The sequence below is a fragment of the Ambystoma mexicanum genome, chromosome 4q (genome assembly GCF_040938575.1).
Source record: "Ambystoma mexicanum isolate Mex_15411 chromosome 4q, UKY_AmexF1_1, whole genome shotgun sequence".
In the NCBI taxonomy this organism is placed as follows: domain Eukaryota; kingdom Metazoa; phylum Chordata; class Amphibia; order Caudata; family Ambystomatidae; genus Ambystoma; species Ambystoma mexicanum.
Window position 1 is genome coordinate 366,056,868 of NC_090928.1, and position 17,691 is coordinate 366,074,558.

Consider the following 17,691-nt stretch of genomic DNA (forward strand, 5'->3'; position numbering starts at 1 on the left):
TCCCAACACGATGGTTGTAGCCTTCTCTATGGCACCGCTGCAGCAGCTAAACTTTGTTGGCACGGGAAGTGACCCCTCATCACTGGGTCTAAATTCCCACTGTAGTATGCACGGGGCTTGTACTCCAACGTGGTTTTCTGCATGAGTACTGCTGTCATAACACTGCCATTTGTGTGTGAAAACAAATAAAATTCTTCTGCATAGTTGGGAATCCCTAAAACTGGTGCCGTTCAAATGGCCTTTTTTAGTTCAACAAACCCTTCTTCCATGGTCTCGGTCCACACTATTTTTTCTTTCGTTTTTTCTTTCGTTGCCTGTGCTTTCTCTAAGGCTTGTAACAAGGGCCTGGTATAAGAACATGCCCTAAAATAATTACATAATCCTAGATAACTTTGCACTTGTTTTATTGTGTGTGGCTTGGCTGTCTTTGAATTGGCTTCAGCTCTTTCAGGGGTGACCTTTTTCCCTTCATGTGAGATCAGCTGGCCTATGTACAGCACTTCTTGTTGACAATATTGTAACCTCTCTTTGTCAACTTTATATCCTTTCTCAGCCAGTATAGTTAGTAGCTCAATAGAATTGTGTCTGCACTTTTCCTCTGTCGTGCTGCAAAACGTATTGCAAGACAACACTTTCTAATGCAATATTGCTTAAGTCCATCTGCAGGACCCTGTTGAAAACCGAAGGAGACTCACAGTACCCTTGAGGCAGCCTTCTGCTTTTGCGACAAACTTGTCTGAACATGAACAATGTCAAATCTTGTTCATCTTTGTGCCATGGGATTGAGAAAAATGCATTTTTGAAGTCAATCATTGTGAAATACCTTGCTTCAACGGGTATATTACCCAGGACCGTGGACGGGTTTGGTGTCACAGATAGGATAGAACATGTCAGGTCTCCCAGTGAGCTGTCCTAGTCCATATATAATCTTGTCCCATTCTGAGTCAACAGATTTTCCCCGTCTCTTGTGGCATCTCTTATTCCCGAATTCAGTATCTGTCCTGTACCTGTTGTGTGTGACAGTTGCATTGGGGACTGTTGTGACTGGCCCTGTGGAAAATGTGTTACGTTCTGCTGCGGCTGCAAGCTTTGCTGTACTCTTGGCACTTGCTGCTGCACCGTGTGATTCTGCGCAACTCCATTTCCACCCTGCTGCGAGAACGCAGATGGATTCACCATCCCTCCTCTTGTGAATTGGTCATTTTGCACCAGTCCTTGACTTCTGCACATGCGTGCTAGATGCCCTGTATTCCACACGTCCAACATATTGGCGGTGGTCTGATTAATTGCCCATTTTGCATGTCCTGGTTTCCGCCTTGCATATTTTGAAATCCTCCCTGATTACTCTGAAAACCTCCCTGATTACTCTGTCATCCTCTTCATCGAAAGCCTCTTCCTCTTGGGTAAAACCCATTATTGCTATGATCAAGCGGTCTTTGGCTATTGGTTTGCTGCACATTTGTTTCCTTCTGTATTGGTTATCATTGGCCCTTCAATGGCATACTCCAATATTTTTTTCTGCACTAATTTAGCCTCTCCACCTTTTCGTACAGCATCCTTTTTGCGATTCTTTTCTTGCAGCAGCCTGCAATAGTGCGCTATGACCAGATATATTTCAGACCATGGATTAGCCTCAATCCCTACCAATTTCTTGAACTGCTTCTGTACCTGTTCTGGCAGCCCCTATCATAATATTTGGTAAAACACTGGTATAGATTTCCCCCAAGATTCACGAGTTTCCAGCACCCAGGCGTCTTGGAAATTCTGAATGTAAAGCAAAGGATCATCTGACTCCTTCATCTTGCGTGTCATTATAGCTCCCATATCAGAAGTGTCCGGGTATAGCACTCGAAGTGCTTTCCATACCGCGGTTCTGCAATTGTTAAACGGCGCTCCATCATGCGCGGTATTAACTATAGTCACTCCAGGGTAACCTGCACGTGTCCACACATCGTCAGCTATATCACCAAGTATGGCGATTAAAAGACCTTTAGTATCCCCTATAGCTACATATTCCCTCCTGTCATTTTTTCTAACTCATGTATCCATTTTCCATCTCCCAATGTCAACATTATTTCTCTATCCATCTGTGGCCAAGGCATATATTGTGGCCTCGTTCCTCCTTTTTCTAGTAAGGGGAACTGTGACACATGGCACTCCTTTTCCTCTATCATCATTTTTCTGTCCACCGCAGGGGTAATACTCCCGCATCACCGTCTACCTGGCAATGTCCGTAATCTGCTCACGTAGGGTGGTGGAGACACCCCCCTCTGACCGTATGATACTCCTTCATGCCAATCTGATTGTATGGCTAATTCCGATGCCTTAGGTGAAGACCCATTAAAACCTGAACATCTTATTCCCTTTCCTCTAGAGAAGCGTCTTTCGCGTCTTCTCTCGTCTTCTCTTTCTTCACATTCTACTCTTTCTGCATCCGATATTGTTTATGCCCAACTCGTGGAACTTCTCTCATCCTCCTCATTTCTATTTAGAGTCAGCCTATCTAAGGACAGCTCTCTATTTCTGCTACTTCGAGAGGCGTCCTAAGTATCGTATAACTGAGTGCTCTCAAGACGCTCATCCTCTCCTTCCCTTTGGGGTACCTTTTCTAGCCCCATCTCATCGTATATTTTGTTGATCGTCTCTCCGATGCTTCTGGTGTCGAAGTAATCTTCTATATTTGCTCTAGATGTGCCGGATACTGAATCATACTCAGGAAAGAATTCTTCTATATCTTCCCAGTCTACTACTGGATCGGGTTTTTAACCTCTCTTTCCAGATATTCGAGATCCTGTGCTCTCGTTCTTCGCTTGCGTTCTATGTCATCATCAAACTCTCTACGCTTCCTTGCTTCTTCTCTGACCCTGTCTTCTTCTTGCTTCCTCGCATCTTTTCGTTCATTTGCCCTTCGCGTTTCCTCATCTATTTTTTGTTCTTCTTCTATTTTCCTTTGTTCTTGTCTATCCTGATCATCAGCTGTTCTCTGCTTATGATTGCATTTTCTTTGTTCCTCCACCTTTTCCTGTTTTCTGACCTTCTCATCACGATATAACTGGTCTTGTTTCTGCCTATCCTTTTTCTCAGCCACTTCGTCTCTCAATCGTTTTTCCTTTTCCTTCTCTTTCCTTACCAATTCATCTTGTTCTCCCCTTTGTCTCATATCCTCAATGCCTTTACCATCAAGTTTCAATAAAATCTGACCTGCCATCCATTCGTTCTGTGTGAATGCCATCTCATCAGTCCTATCCTTGTCTCCTTTCCATCTCTTTTCCTCTCTTTCCATACCTCGTGATGTACTTGCTTGTGCTTGATCTCCTTTTTCCTTCTCGAGTCTCTCCTTGTTCTTCATTCGTTCTGTGTGAATGCCATCTCATCAGTCCTATCCTTGTCTCCTTTCCATCTCTTTACCTCTCTTTCCATACCTCGTGATGTACTTGCTTGTGCTTGATCTCCTTTTTCCTTCTCGAGTCTCTCCTTGTTCTTCAGGACTTTGGAGGTAATATCCCTTTCTCTGGGCTTTCGTCACTACTTTGCGTAGGCGACTCATATGACGGGTTGCTATATCCCGTGGCTACTTTAAGTTTCCTGAACTGGTATAATTGTTCGTCTTTACTAGCTTCGCTTTTTATTTCAGACGGGGCGGGTTGCGCAGAAGGCTCTTCACCTCGCTCAGTGCATATATTCAGTATCCAGTCTAACGGTGGCTCCTCCTCTTTTTCTTGTTGGTACATTTTCCAAAGTTCTAAACTAGCTAGGCGTTTGTCTAACTTTTTGCCAGTATACGTGGCGTGCAAATATGTCATCATATGCTGCAGGACCGTTTTAGATAGCGATCGCCTTGTGGCCATGGCATAAACATTTTGTCTGCGGTCCCTTTAACCCATTCTGCACTGTACTGTTTAAGTTTAGGTGCATGCTTTCGGCAGCTGTTTGCACATGTGTATCAATGGGGTAATGTCTTCCATGCGTAATCTGTTTATCTTATCTTTGTACAACACTTTATTATGCTTTACATTTCACAAAAAAGATCAACAATATGAGCGAGCACCAATTGTTGCAAGTTCCAATCCCGCTTTTCAACAATAATTTCACTTTTACTTTTGTTAACTACAACCATCAATCCATGCCATGCAACATCATGTCTCTACTATCGTGCTATTTAAAAATGTTTTTTTACCTTATGACATCATAGATCTATCTAAACACATAAACAGACATTCAGACTCAGGCCGAACACACGAATGTCATGCCATCTGCTTCCTCAGATGCATTCTGCCCCTAATTTGTATTCCAACATGGAATTTAAGCCCATTTTCTTTCAGATCATCTTTAATCAACGTGATTGGTTATAGGAAGGTAACTCATTGGTTCTACTTACTATAGGACCCTAGATTACATGGTCCACTATGATTGGGTTGGGATCAACCCCACTCATACTTTTCCACTTACGTCTAGCAGCATGCAGAACAACCAGCCAGGTGCAGGGAGTTTGTCTGCACCCCAGCTTCCCTCCAATTATGTTACAATCAATCATCACCTCAATCATCACCTCAGTGGTCATGTGTCAATTACTTCTTTGTAGTTTGGCCTCAAGTCTGCTTCTTGGTCTGAGAAAGTTAAGGAGTATGGGTATGGCAGGGATCCATGTGTAGGTGTGAAAGTCTCATCCCTTCCTGTCTGCCCTATCAAGTGATTAGCACACCGTGAAATCAACCTCTTCTTCATACAATTTTGTGTATTTGATTTAATTCTGCCAGTCTTCTACCATCTGTGGCTTATCTTCACCTTTCTGAACAGGATACTCTGTTCTTTTTCTTTTAATTGTATCCACTGTTGGCCTTTCCAGCCTGATACGACCTTGGCTTCTTGGCATGGTTACCTTCAGCTGGGTTTCTCTCGTCTTAATTCTCGATTTGTTTGCTGCGACACTCTCCTCTTGAGACCTTTAGTAACCTCTTTTCCATTCTGCTCATGTGCGTAGTGGATTTTCACTAATTTAGAAAGTGCTTTTTCAGGTATATATATATGTATAGTTGGCGCTTGCCGCAATCTATTTTACTACTAAGCATGAGCAAGCTTCACAATTTCTTTGCTTCTTGCGGTTTCCTGCACCTGTACACGTTTAAACTAACTGAATATCTTCCTCGTGCATATGGCATAAGGTTTCTTCATATTGACATCGACTGTTTTATCTTAGGCTCAGGATGTCACTCATCCATGGCATTTCATCTCTTAGTCAGTATTCTCAGGTCATTATATCTTCTATATGTGCGTCAGTCTGATTTCTCATGACGTCACCATTCGTCTTCCTTTAGTATCTTCTTTGCTTCTTTCTGACAAACGTCATTTTGCCTTGCCTGTAGATATGGTTTTCTCAATGGGTACCTTACTGTCCAGGTTTTCTTAGGTGTCGGTACTTCAATAGGTGTTGTTACTCTGATAGGCACTGGGCAGAGCCCAACTGCGGCTCTCTGCTGGTTTATCTGTTCTCCATGCGTCACATATTTTGACATGAACGTACCTGGTACTTCGAAGGGGGCGGCTGGAATGTGGATGGTGCTTGGCACTTCCTCTTCAAGGGGTTTGGAGGTCTACTGTATGGTATATGCGTGGGACTCTGAAGAATGCTGGGTTTTATTGCTCTCCTGAGTGAACGATTTTATTCTCTTTTGATTTCAATTCAAGTGTTTAACGCTCAACATTCAGGGCCTGAATGCCCTGGCAAAACGTATGAAGTTAGAAACACTCTTGCAGCGCTACCAACCTGACTTGGTGGCGCTCCAAGAGACACATATTCGTCAGGTAGACAGAATTGAGCTCTGCCTGCGACAATACGCTGTGGTGATTCAGGAAAGTGCAGAGGGCAAGGTGGCTGGGGTGTTGATAGCGATAAGAATAGCTCCAGATATTAAGGTTATCCGCACTAAGGTACACAAGGAGGGTCGTTTTGTATTCAAGGTAATGGCTATAGGCGCTAGGAAGGTAACAGTGGCTTCAGTTTACGCTCGTAACACTGGTCAGGAAGGTTTCTTTTTTTTAAAATCAACCATCAACATCACTCTATCAGAAGTCTTCAGGGAGGGGGAAATAATTCTCATGGGAGATTTAAACTTAGCTTGGCACCCGACCCGAGAATGCAGAGTGGCTACCTATTCCTCGCATAGCTATCAAAGTCCTAAAACAAACATTTGCAAGCTTAACTTTGGTAGGTGTATGGCCATTAATGAATAGGCACGTTAGAGGATACACGTTTTTATTCACTTGTCCATTTAACTTTTCCCCGAATTGACTATATTTGGGTCTCAAAACCGCTTCTGGGAATGGTTACACAAGTCTCCTGCCTAGCAATTTCACTCTCAGACCATGCGCCTCTTATCATTGATCTACAGGTGGTGGGGGCAATTCAGAGGGTGTGGGCTTGGCGATTTCCATTTAATCTCTTGGGGGATAAAGCAGTGGGAAATAAAATTGAAAGCAAGATTTTAGAATTATTTGAACTTAATTTGCTACAAGATACTTCAGCAAATGTATCGTGGGACGCGTTTAAAGCAACAATTTGCTGAGATCTTATAACTGAAGCAGGAATGGATGTGGTTGGCCTTGACTCTGAGGGAATCTATCGATTCACTCAGAAAACTTGGTAAACCCCTCTTGCTCCTGTTTGACCCTTAAACTGGTGAGCTGGAACTCACGGGGTTGCTTGAATCTTTTGAATAATGAAAAAGTTATGAGCTATTTATCGCAATTCGACTTTGTTCTTCTTCAGGAGACTTGGTCAAGGGAGCAGCTGTGCTGGGAAGGGTTTACGGTGGTTACCATTGGGCACATGGTTCCAATAAGGGTCACCCAAAGGGTGGTTTACTTATAGCCATCAAACAAACAAATCTCTCCAAAATGGGTGAATGGTGTCTGGAACACCACTTTCTTGTGGCTGCATTTAAATTAGGAACAAACAAAGATTGTCTTTCTGTCCTCTTTATTAACATCTATTGGAACCCTAGCGAACTGACTGACCAGCAACTTGGAAGGGAACTGACCAAATTGGGTGTAATAATTGACTCCTGACGAGAGTCAAACCAGGGAGGTCAAATTGTTATGGCTGGTGATATGAATGCTAACTGTCTTTGTGAGCAGCTATTGGGTGATGAAATTTTAGCAAATGCAGAACAGCATTCACGGGTGGGAGGTAACAGCATTTTACGTGGAAGGCTGTGGATGCACTTTGCGGAATCCTTGGGGTTAGATCTTCTCAGAGGGGGCCATCACACTTGGAAAGCCAGAGGTCTTGAATCAACTATAGATTATATTTTTGTTTCTTCTGGTATTTTTAGGATTGTAAGTGATTTTGAGGTTCTGGACTCTAGCACGAGTGATCATTGTTTTCTCACCTTTAAAATGGCCTTTGATTTTCAAACTCCTGTTAATGAAAAGTATACTCACGGGGTGACGTTAAATCAGCAGGGGAACAGAATTAAATGGTGCCACAAAAAGAATGTGAAGTTTACATTGACAATGATAAATGATTATCTATCCATGTCTGAGCTCCATCGTGATGATTGCTACTCATCTTTAAATTTCTCTAACTACATTAAAAATACCATTGACAACTTGGTTACTCTGCCTGAGACGGGTAAGAAAGTGAAGATCAAAAATAGACACCACACGGATATAGTGGTCCATGCACGTAAAAGTTTACATAGAAGAGAACTCAGACAATTAAAAAAAGAAGGTTTACTACCTTCTGAATACAACATGAGAAAAGAAAATTAAACAATCTTATTAAAATTGGCACATTCAATATCGAGCTTCCCGAATGCAGCAGGATGGTGAGTTAATGTTGAAAGCTTTACGTGGACATGGCTGTTCTTATTTTTGGCACTTGATAAATGAAATTGAAAAACCTCAACAGGATATGGCTGTGAATGTTATTAATAAGGATGTATGGCAGGGCCATTTTTCCAAATTATATACTGTCAACGAGGCGACATGTAAATTAATAATTGCTGAAAGTCAGTCTTGGTCTTTGAAGGCTTCAATTTATGATATTATAGATCTTATCAAGAAATCTAAAAACTCAGGAGCCACCGGACCGAATAATTTGTCTAATAAATTGTTAAAAATGGACCCTGTAATATGGGGAAACATTCTGTCCACATTGTATGCCAACATCTTAGAGACCAAGGTTATTCCACTTTCTTGGAAAGTTTCCATAGTCATACTGGTTTTCAAGAAAGGTTCACGTATGTGTCCCACTAGTTATAGGCCGATAGCAATTGCTGACCCAGAGTCAAAAATATTCTGCTCTTTGGTCTTAAGGGAACTGCAAGAATGGATTACAGCCAAATCCATTCTTAATTTAAAACAAATAGGTTTCAAAAAAAATATTGGAACAGACTGTGGGGGTCTTGTGTTGAAAACCTTAATAGCCAAATCCATGAAGCAGGGGGAGAGACCTCTATTTGTGGCCTCGATGGACCTTAGCTCTGCCTTCGATCTTGTAGATAGGCAACTTCTGCAGCTAAAGTTACAAGAACTTGGTATTCCAGTTCAATTACTCCATATTATTATTGCTGACACTAGTTTGAAGGTTCGCTTAACGACAGAGGGTTTACTCTCCAAGGTAATCATTATTCCGAATGGACTAAGACAGGGTTGTATGCTGGCCCCTACGGTTTTCAACCTTTATGTATGTGGTGCTCAAAACGCCCTTGGCAGTAAAGGTATAGTATGTCCCAAATTGAATAATGTGTGCATAGCCTGGATGGCTTACGCCAATGATTTTCTTCTTTTGGACAAAACCAAAATTGGACTACAAAGGATACTTAGAGCCTTCGAAATATTTATAGAGAATCTCATACTTAAAATAAATCCCGCAAAAACGGTTATTTTTCCGGTTTGGTAAAAATAATAAAAAAGAGAGTGCTTTTGCTTGGACATGTGAAGGAAAGAGGATTAAGGCAAAACCCTCATTTAAGTACCTGGGATTTTATTTCTCTAGTCAGGATTCCACTAGTCTGATAAAAAGCCAGTTGACTCTGAAATCTGAAATAGCCATTAGACAGCTGAGGGCTATTGACAACAAATTTGGAAAATTTACTATGGTTCCGTTAAGGGAATTCTATAACAAAAAAGTTATACCACGTTTAACTTATGGAATTGAATTATTTTCTGATGAACTACATGAACATCTGACCACTATTGAAGGAAAAATCTGGAGAGCTGTGCTATGGTTTTTGCCCAAATGTATACCACTGGCCCTGATAAGATATGAACTGGGTTTGCACTCACTTTCTTCCTATGCATCTTGGAAGAGACTATTCCTCTGGAAAAAATGTAAAACTTCAATGGATGAAACTTTGTATACATGTGCTTACCAAGAATCATTGAATCCCTTCATGTATGCGTTAAAATGTGAAAGCGAGACTTGTTTGAAAGAGCTAGGTCTATCTATGATTTCATTATGCAGCAAGCCGGGTAAAGTGAAGATCAGTTTAATGGGTTTTGATTGGCAAAGAATGAAAGGCAACATTTTAGATTCAAAACTTTATAAATTTGCCTGTTCTACTTGGAAATGGCAAGCTGTCATGGAAGGCTATTTGATCAAATACCCGTGTACGCGGCTGCGTAATGATTTCATGCGCTTTTGCTTTAATGTTTTACCTACTAATCAAATAAAATGTATAAGAAATCGCACCTTAGAAGGAGATCCACGGTGCAGATTTTGTAAAATCGTTGGTGTTGTGGAAACTTCGCAACATATTTTATTGGTTTGCCCCTATTTAAAGACTCAAAGGTTAGAGTATTTTTCGAAATTTGTAGTTTCAACTAATGAAGTGAATAGAGAATTCATATGGTACAGAATGCTGCATGATAATTGTACAAGTTTAAAAATCTGTGCAACAACCTTTTTAAGAAATGTCCGTGATTTGAGTTAATTAGGCTAAACGTTTCTTTTTTTTGGATTTCTGACGATCTGGATTTGTGAGAAAAAAAAATATTCTGGAAATGTAATGTAAGATTACTGTGATATGAATATTTTGATACAAAATTTGCAAATTTTGGATTAATCTGTTAACACAGTTTGGTACTTTTTTATTCTTGTATTTCTTTTAACTTTTCTGTAAAATCAAGATTTGATATCTTTGTGATTTTGTAAAGGTTTGTAAATAAACCAAAACAATAAAAAAATAACAAAAATAACTGAAGCAGCATAGATACACAAACAAAAAACAGCTTTAAAGACATATTTGGAGGAGGAATTAAAGCAAATAATGGGGAAAATGGAAACAAATACTGGTCCCACGATCCAAAAAGCTTATAGATTGGTGGCTGGTAAATTAAATCTACTCTGAGCAAGAAAAGTGGAAAAGTCCTTATTATACCTCAGACAAAAATATTATGTGAAAGCTAGTAGGGCAGATCGTTTACTAGCCAGACAATTATACGAGAAAATAGCTTCTCACACTATTCAACACATTCAAACCCCCTCAGGAGAATTAGTTAAGGAATCAACACAAATTATCTTGCAATTTTACACTTTGTACTCTAATTTATACGGGTCAGATTGCTGAGACCAAGAATATCAGGGGGCATATTTACAAGTAGTTGACCTTCCTCATATAACACCGGAAGTTTGGGAGAGCTGTCATGATCTCTGCTTCCAAAAGGTCAGGGTTTTCCCAACTCCCTTGGAAGCAGATCCATAACCCAGGTTCCGAGTGCCAACCAGTCCCAATTGGGACCTTTTGGACCCAGTCCTGGCGCCAGTGGCACCAGGCTCATAAATATGCCCAGTCCCAGCGCTGGAAGCGCCGGGCTCATAATGCTTGGGTGGACTTACCTGCAGCAGACCATGCTGCTTACTTGCCTGCCAGGTGAGCCTCTGATCCTCTTCTGTTTGGAACTACTTTTCCTGTTGTGTGGGGCAGGAGCCACTCCCTAGATTCAGAACACTGGAACTCTTCTGGAAAGCAGGAACTCTTTTCTTACCTAGGCGTGGCTGTGGAAGGAGACACCTAAGCACTACAGGAGGCTATTTAAACCACACCCGATGGATGAATCTTGCTTTGCGTTATTCTGCATCCTCTCCAGCAGAACGCTCATCGTGTCTTCTGCATCTGATCCTGGGCCTAAGGAAAAAGGCTTACCATCCTGAATCCAGTCTTCAGCAACACCTATAAAGACAAGAAAGAACAGGTTAGCATTACGGTCTTCAGTGACAGCTCTTCACTTACCTGGTCCATCGGCTGTCACCAACGCCTCGCGCTGCATTCCGGCATCTGAATAACAAAGGCTTACCTACTCTTCGTGCGCTCCGGAAGTCTTCACACTGCATTCCGGCATCTGAAAGACAAAATCTTACCAACTCTTCGCACGCTCCGGAGGCCTTCGGCGCTGCATCCCGCATCTGAAAGACAAAACAAGGTGCGTTTAAAGACATTGGGGAACTTTAATACTCACGTGCCATTACTCCTTTCCACATCTAACCCAGTGGGTATTCCGGCACCCTGCAGCCGCTCCGAACTTGTACCTGCAAAATAAAAAGACAGTTAGAGCGCATCGTGAAGCAGGCAACAAGCGCTTACTTACGTGCTTCCAGGCGCTTCTATTCATCACACGGGCTCCATCTTCAACTCACTTCAGCCCGTCATCCGCCATCGCCGGAACCCTGCAAAACAAGAAACATCATTACTAAAGACTTTAAAGACATTAGAATTACTCGAAACTTACCGTTCGTGCAGTAGACGACGGACAGCAGTCCTCTGAAGTCAAGAGGCCTGCTCCCCTTATCCAGTGAAGAAACTGGTTACAGCACCCTGCCCCGAGGCAGATGGAGAGCACGGCGTTCACTTACCTAAGGTGAGAGCGTTAACCTTTGGGGTTCTACAGGAGAAGAGAAAGGGAAGAAGAGAGAGACATTCAATAACCCAGTTCCTTAATCCCATATTTTCTATCTGCAGACATCGTACCCTTCGAGTCAGACATACAGTGCACAGAGGTCCAGCCCAAAGAGCCAGCCGTGTGTTACACATCACCTTTGAAGATACGGTATACGCCCAGTCAAGACCGGCGCCTCTACGGGAATCAGGTGAGCGTTACAAGAGCTTAGAGGGGGATATCACCTCGGAAGAAGTCTTCAGGGTTATAAATTCCCTCCCACCGAATAAATCCCCAGGCCCAGATGGCTATTCTGCCCAATTCTATAAGACTTACCGGAGGGTACTGATCCTGAAATTAATACATTTATTCAATTAAGTTGCAAAGTCAGGGCATATTTCCTCTACAATGGAAGAGGCAAAAATAGTTGAAAACCTGGTAAAGACTCCAGCAGCTGTGGATCCTATCGTCCTATAGCCCTTATAAATATTGATGCAACAATTGATTTCAAGATATTGGCTAATAGGCTCAAGAGCTTGCTTCCTGCGATCATATACCCAGATCAGTCCGGTTTTATAAAGCACAGACAGGCCCATGAAAATATCAGACAAACTTGTCACGTCTTGGAAAAAGGAGGGAAAAAGGCCACTCCCGTGGTCTTGCTCTCTCTCGAAGTCGAAAAGGCTTTTGATCGGGTGGCGTGGGGGTTTCTTTCTCTAACGCTCATAAAGTTGAGCTTCGGCCAAAAATGTATAGAGATATAAAAGTAAATTATAAAAAAAACAATGGACTGCCTTTAGATCAATGGACAACCTTCCCTCCCGATCATACTTCAAAGAGGGACCAAACAGGGATGCCCGATGTCACTGTTGCTTTATGCCATTTTTCTTGAGCCGCTTTTATGTCTAGCTAAAGAGGATAATTATGGAGGGGGGAACTACATAAAATTAAGGCTTACGTGGACGATATGTTGATGTTTCTGACAAATCCGGGAAAATCTTTGACCTCATTTGACCTCAATTGAACGTGAATGAAAGGATTATGGCTTGGTGGTAGGCTTAAAAATCAACAATATAAAGTCCAAAATGTTAAATCTTTCTCTTTCTATGGCGGAGGTGCAGGCACTTTGTATACAAACACATTTTGGCTGGGCGCACGATAGCATTAAACATTTAGGCGTGAAGGTAACTCCAGAAGTATCAGGGATGTACAAAGCTAATTACCCTCCATTATTGAAAGAAATAGTGAGCCAATTGAGTAAATGAGGTCTGTTGACGATCTCTTGGCTAGGTTGCATCAATACGATAAAAATGGTAATCCTTCCTAAATTGCTTTATTTGTTTCAAGCTCTTCCAGTTTGTATTCCTGCCCCCTTTTTAAAAAAGCTACAGAGATTGATATCCTTAGTCTGGAACAATAAATCCCCAAGGGTAGCACATGATGTTTTAACCACACCTATGATCAAGGGAATATGCAAAAATTCTACCAAGCTGCACAACTTCGAATAGTAAAGGATTGGTGGGTGAAGGAATCGGAGAACAGGTGGGTGCAAATGGACTGGGCGATTGGTGGACCACAATTTGGAGACAATCTATGGCTTCCCAAAAGCGATCGCCCCCCTAAATACCCATAAGAGTATGATCACAAGCTTAGTGGAAGAGGTATGGTACATAGCGGATATAAAATACCAATTTACAATATTCCCTTCGCCTTTCACACTGCTGTTCTATAACCCTCAATTTCCCCCTGATCCAAGAAACACAGACATTTAGCAAGTGGAAACAGGCAGGCTGCAGGAAATTGCAAGACATGTTTTAAGGCACAGATCCTAAGTCCTTTAATCAATGCAAAATAGAACTCAGATTAAACGAAATAGCCCACTTCCAGTACTTCCAGGTCCGCCATTTGATACTGGGCCCTCCGCATAAACAGGTGGCAACTAGAGAGCTCACTCGTTTTGAAAAATGTGCCAGTTCCAACCCAGGGAATAAGGCTTTCATCTCAAATATATGTATAAAATGATGGCAGAGGTTTCTCCCGCTACTCTTCCGTGCTTTATAACTCGATAGCAGCTAACTGTGGGTGAACAAATATCGCAAACAGAATGGGAGGGGCTATGAACAGACATTCCCAAACTTACTTGCTCAATTCAAGTAAGGGAATTTTGGTACAAGTTGCTAGTTCAATGGCATTGCACGTGGGCTTGCTTGCACAAAATGAGACCAACTATTTAGTCGCAATGCTGGAGGCAATTGGGCTATTGGGGTAATGGGGGCATATCTGGTGGAGCTGTCTGAAGTTGAGGGGTTACTGGGCAGAGATCGATGACAAGATGGCGCAAATATTTGGTGCAATGCTAACACACACCAGTGCTTGGCAGGGCTGTATTCGGCTTAAAATCTAATCTCTTGTTTATTTTTGAATGAAAAATGTAAAAAAAAAGGTTGAAACAAAAATATAAGACTTATGTAATAATGCAACTGGCTGCTTTATTAGGAATCGCTCAGAAATGGAAATCCAAAGACTCTCCGCACTTTGTCCAATGGATCTCCAGATTTTGGAACTTTATTGAACTTGAATGGATTACGTACAGTATTCAGGGGGATCAATCAAAATTCGCATACGATTGGGCGGAAGTGCTTACATTTCTACAAAGTGACTATAACATTCGGTAATGTCCTCAACACCTTCAAATCCTGGGCATTTATTGACACTTGTTTCTTTTTTAATACTATTTTTTTCTCATCATGTACCATGCAGCGACATTGTGGGGGGGATGCTTCGCTGGATTTGTTAGGGCGATTGGGGGCACATTATTATTTGTTATATCCGAAATGCCAATAAAATATATATATAGAAATTAGTACTGTGTATATTTTTTTTAAAAAAAACATTTCCTTTCAAGACTAGATAGTCCAACTGCTGTAAAGGTACTTTGCATAACCTATATTCCATCTTCTTGAAAGTAGTTTAATTGCTTTTCTATTCTCCAGTGAACTTGACTACTACGATGCAGCGACAGTCAACGAAAGGTGTCAAAAAATATGTGACCAATGGGACAGACTCGGAACACTCACGCAAAGAAGGAGAGAGGCACTGGAGGTAAATGTCCACTGAAAGGGTAGCTCAAAGGAAAGATGGTTCATGCATGATTCCCCTTTTCATAGTAATTGAAAACAACTCCATGCCTGAAATGTATTTCCCCCAACAAGCACTCCACTCTTCATCTCAAAGTTGTGTTTCTATGCTCATTGGCATCTGCTCAAACACCCAATTTAAGCCCAGACCTTCAGTCAACCTTTTGGTAAAAGAAGTCTAAATGTGCCTAAAACAGTTGAAGATATTCAATTTTTGGAGATAATTCAATACTCCAATACTTAAAGACGTGGGAGTAAATTACTTATTCAATAATTGAAAAAAGTATTAGTTTGGCAAGATGCCACGAGGTAAGGTGTGTAAAGTCTGCCAGCAAGAGCAAAGGCTGAGTGGGCCTTCAGATTTGCATGAGTCCTAAAAGGGCACAGGGAGTGTAGGAAGGAATTCAGAAGGCATTCAAGGGAACAAAATGACTGTTAGATAATTACGAATACCTCTTTGGCTCCACTCAGCAATCTATGAAATGATTTGACATCCTACCCTTGTTTGCCTATAAGCATCAAGACTGAAGCTTTGCATATGCTATTTTGGATTCCAAAGGGTGTCTTCAGCCTCATTACGTATGACTGTTACCATAACACCCTGAACCTGTTCTTGTTCTTCTTCAAAAACGACAGTGGGGGGTTCACAGCATCTATCTAACGCTACAGAACAATGGGCAGAATTTAACTCTTAACTTTAACGCATTTGTCTGCCAGTCTCTCATAGGAAGCAGGGCATGCTCCACACCCCCCCAACCCCCAACCTGAGAACTTCCTATTGCATCCAAGCTTTAAAATGTCTTAGCAATGTTTGCAATGTATCCAGGCTGGTTGCGTTGTCTGCACTGAATCTGTCTCACCCCTTATGGCACAGAAAGCTCAAGGTTAATAAACATGAGTGGGACTTTCATTGAATAAGTGGTTGCTAAACTATCACAATATGCTAGCAGCACACCAGTACTTCAGCAAGACCGCCATTTCTATATGTCTGATCACATTATATTCTCCCCTCTTGTAATCATACTGTCGTTGTAGTTTAGGGTGGGAAGGTCTTGACTCAGAGAAAAAATGAGAATACCCTTGCTTGAGAACATAGCTCAAAGGAAAATATATGATTGGACCAGTTCAGGTATTTGGGCTGGTCCAAACGGTTCAATAAAGGAGGTCGGTCTGCTTAGTGGAAGGTCCAAACAAGGAGTCAAAGAAATGTACAAAGTGCTCACTGTGTTCAAAGGAATTATGTACAAAAAATTCAAAAAATTCAATAAGCAAAGATTTATTTGCTCATACAGACTAACATATAGTGCATAAATTATAAAACAATGCTGTGAAATACAACATACAGATGCAAAAGCAACAATATTACAGAATGACATCAAATAACATAGAAAAAATGTAATATATACAACTTGGTGAGAATGGAGACCTATATGTTGAGTGTACAGGTAGAGTTCAACAATTCCACTGTTGTAAGACAGTATGCAAGTCCTTATAGAACTGTGAATGTTTTTTGTGAAAACAATCAAAAATTGAAAAATTCGAAAAAAATGGAAACAGGAGGGGCTAAAGGGCTACCCAAACTTGAAAAGAAAATCCTCATTCATTGGGGATTTCTTGTTTCTAATAGGTATTTCTTCTGATTATGACAATGAATGTTCCAGGGTCATAGAAAAAACTAGATATCTATTAAGCCTAGATATCTTTTAAGCCAACGTGGCAGAAACTGAAAGTGCAGAGACTGGTATGGCTGGGAACCTTTCAAAGCAGGTCTTCCCAGCTCCTATCACGTTTCGGCGGAGATGCATGTGATTGCGTCCGCCTTCATCAGGGCTCCGTAGGGGCGACTCTGTAAAGTATATGAGAGGACTCCAGTGAGTATAATTATGGAACATGAGGAAAACCTTCAGTAATGCTCAAAACACCGTGCTGGCAGCTTATCTGCCGGTGCTTAAAATCCCAAGTTCTCGGTTCTGATTCCACTAAGAGGCCAAGGCTGAGGAAAGGACCTTCTCCAGCTAGGTCCTGCTGGAAGCTGCGGACCCTAGTTACGGAGGGTGAACTCTACATCATAGGGCTGTGTAAAGAGTAAAAACAAACATAATACTGTATGAGGCAAAAGGAAGCTGGTCCATATTGCTACAGTGCACCGTCATGAGAGGAAGATGCATAGTTCTGCATGACAGAGAATTTGAAAATAATATATAAGGGTACCTGTCGATCGGGCAACAAATGAACCGATGCTTGACATTGTTGGTAAAGCGTGCAGTGATGATTCTTGCAATCAACCAACTGGGAACTTGGGATGAATCCTGTATGGGTCAGGAAAACTGGGAAAAGTGAAAAGAAGGGGTAAGAGAACCGCGAGGGAATAGGGAAGGGAGGCGAGAGAGAGAGAAAAAGAAAGACAGGAGCACAGATGAGGCTAGACAAGGGATATTGGCCTTCAAAGTGCATAATGCAGAACATTATTGTGGGCAGATCCCTACTCAATCTCCCAGGATGAGGCCCCCCTGTGTGTAGCAAGCGTGTCGAATCCCACATGGAGCCTGCTGTGTAATGTTACTACGAACTAGTACAAACAGCGTTAGTGGTACGGGTGATGTGCCTAGGAGCAGAGAAAGTGGTGCACCCGGCCGTAGAGGATGTCGCCTGGCGTGTGTAAATCATTTAAAAAGTA

At 41.7% G+C, this 17,691-nt stretch overlaps 1 protein-coding gene across 1 annotated transcript in view; it reads left to right on the forward strand.

The window, feature by feature from the left end:
• Window positions 1-17,691, forward strand: part of ACTN2 (actinin alpha 2) — a 324,822-nt gene that overhangs the window by 234,395 nt on the left and 72,736 nt on the right. The window contains exon 13 of the mRNA XM_069607933.1: window positions 14,871-14,979. Within this exon, the coding sequence (XP_069464034.1) occupies window positions 14,871-14,979 (109 nt within the window). The remainder of the gene's footprint in view (window positions 1-14,870; window positions 14,980-17,691) is intronic.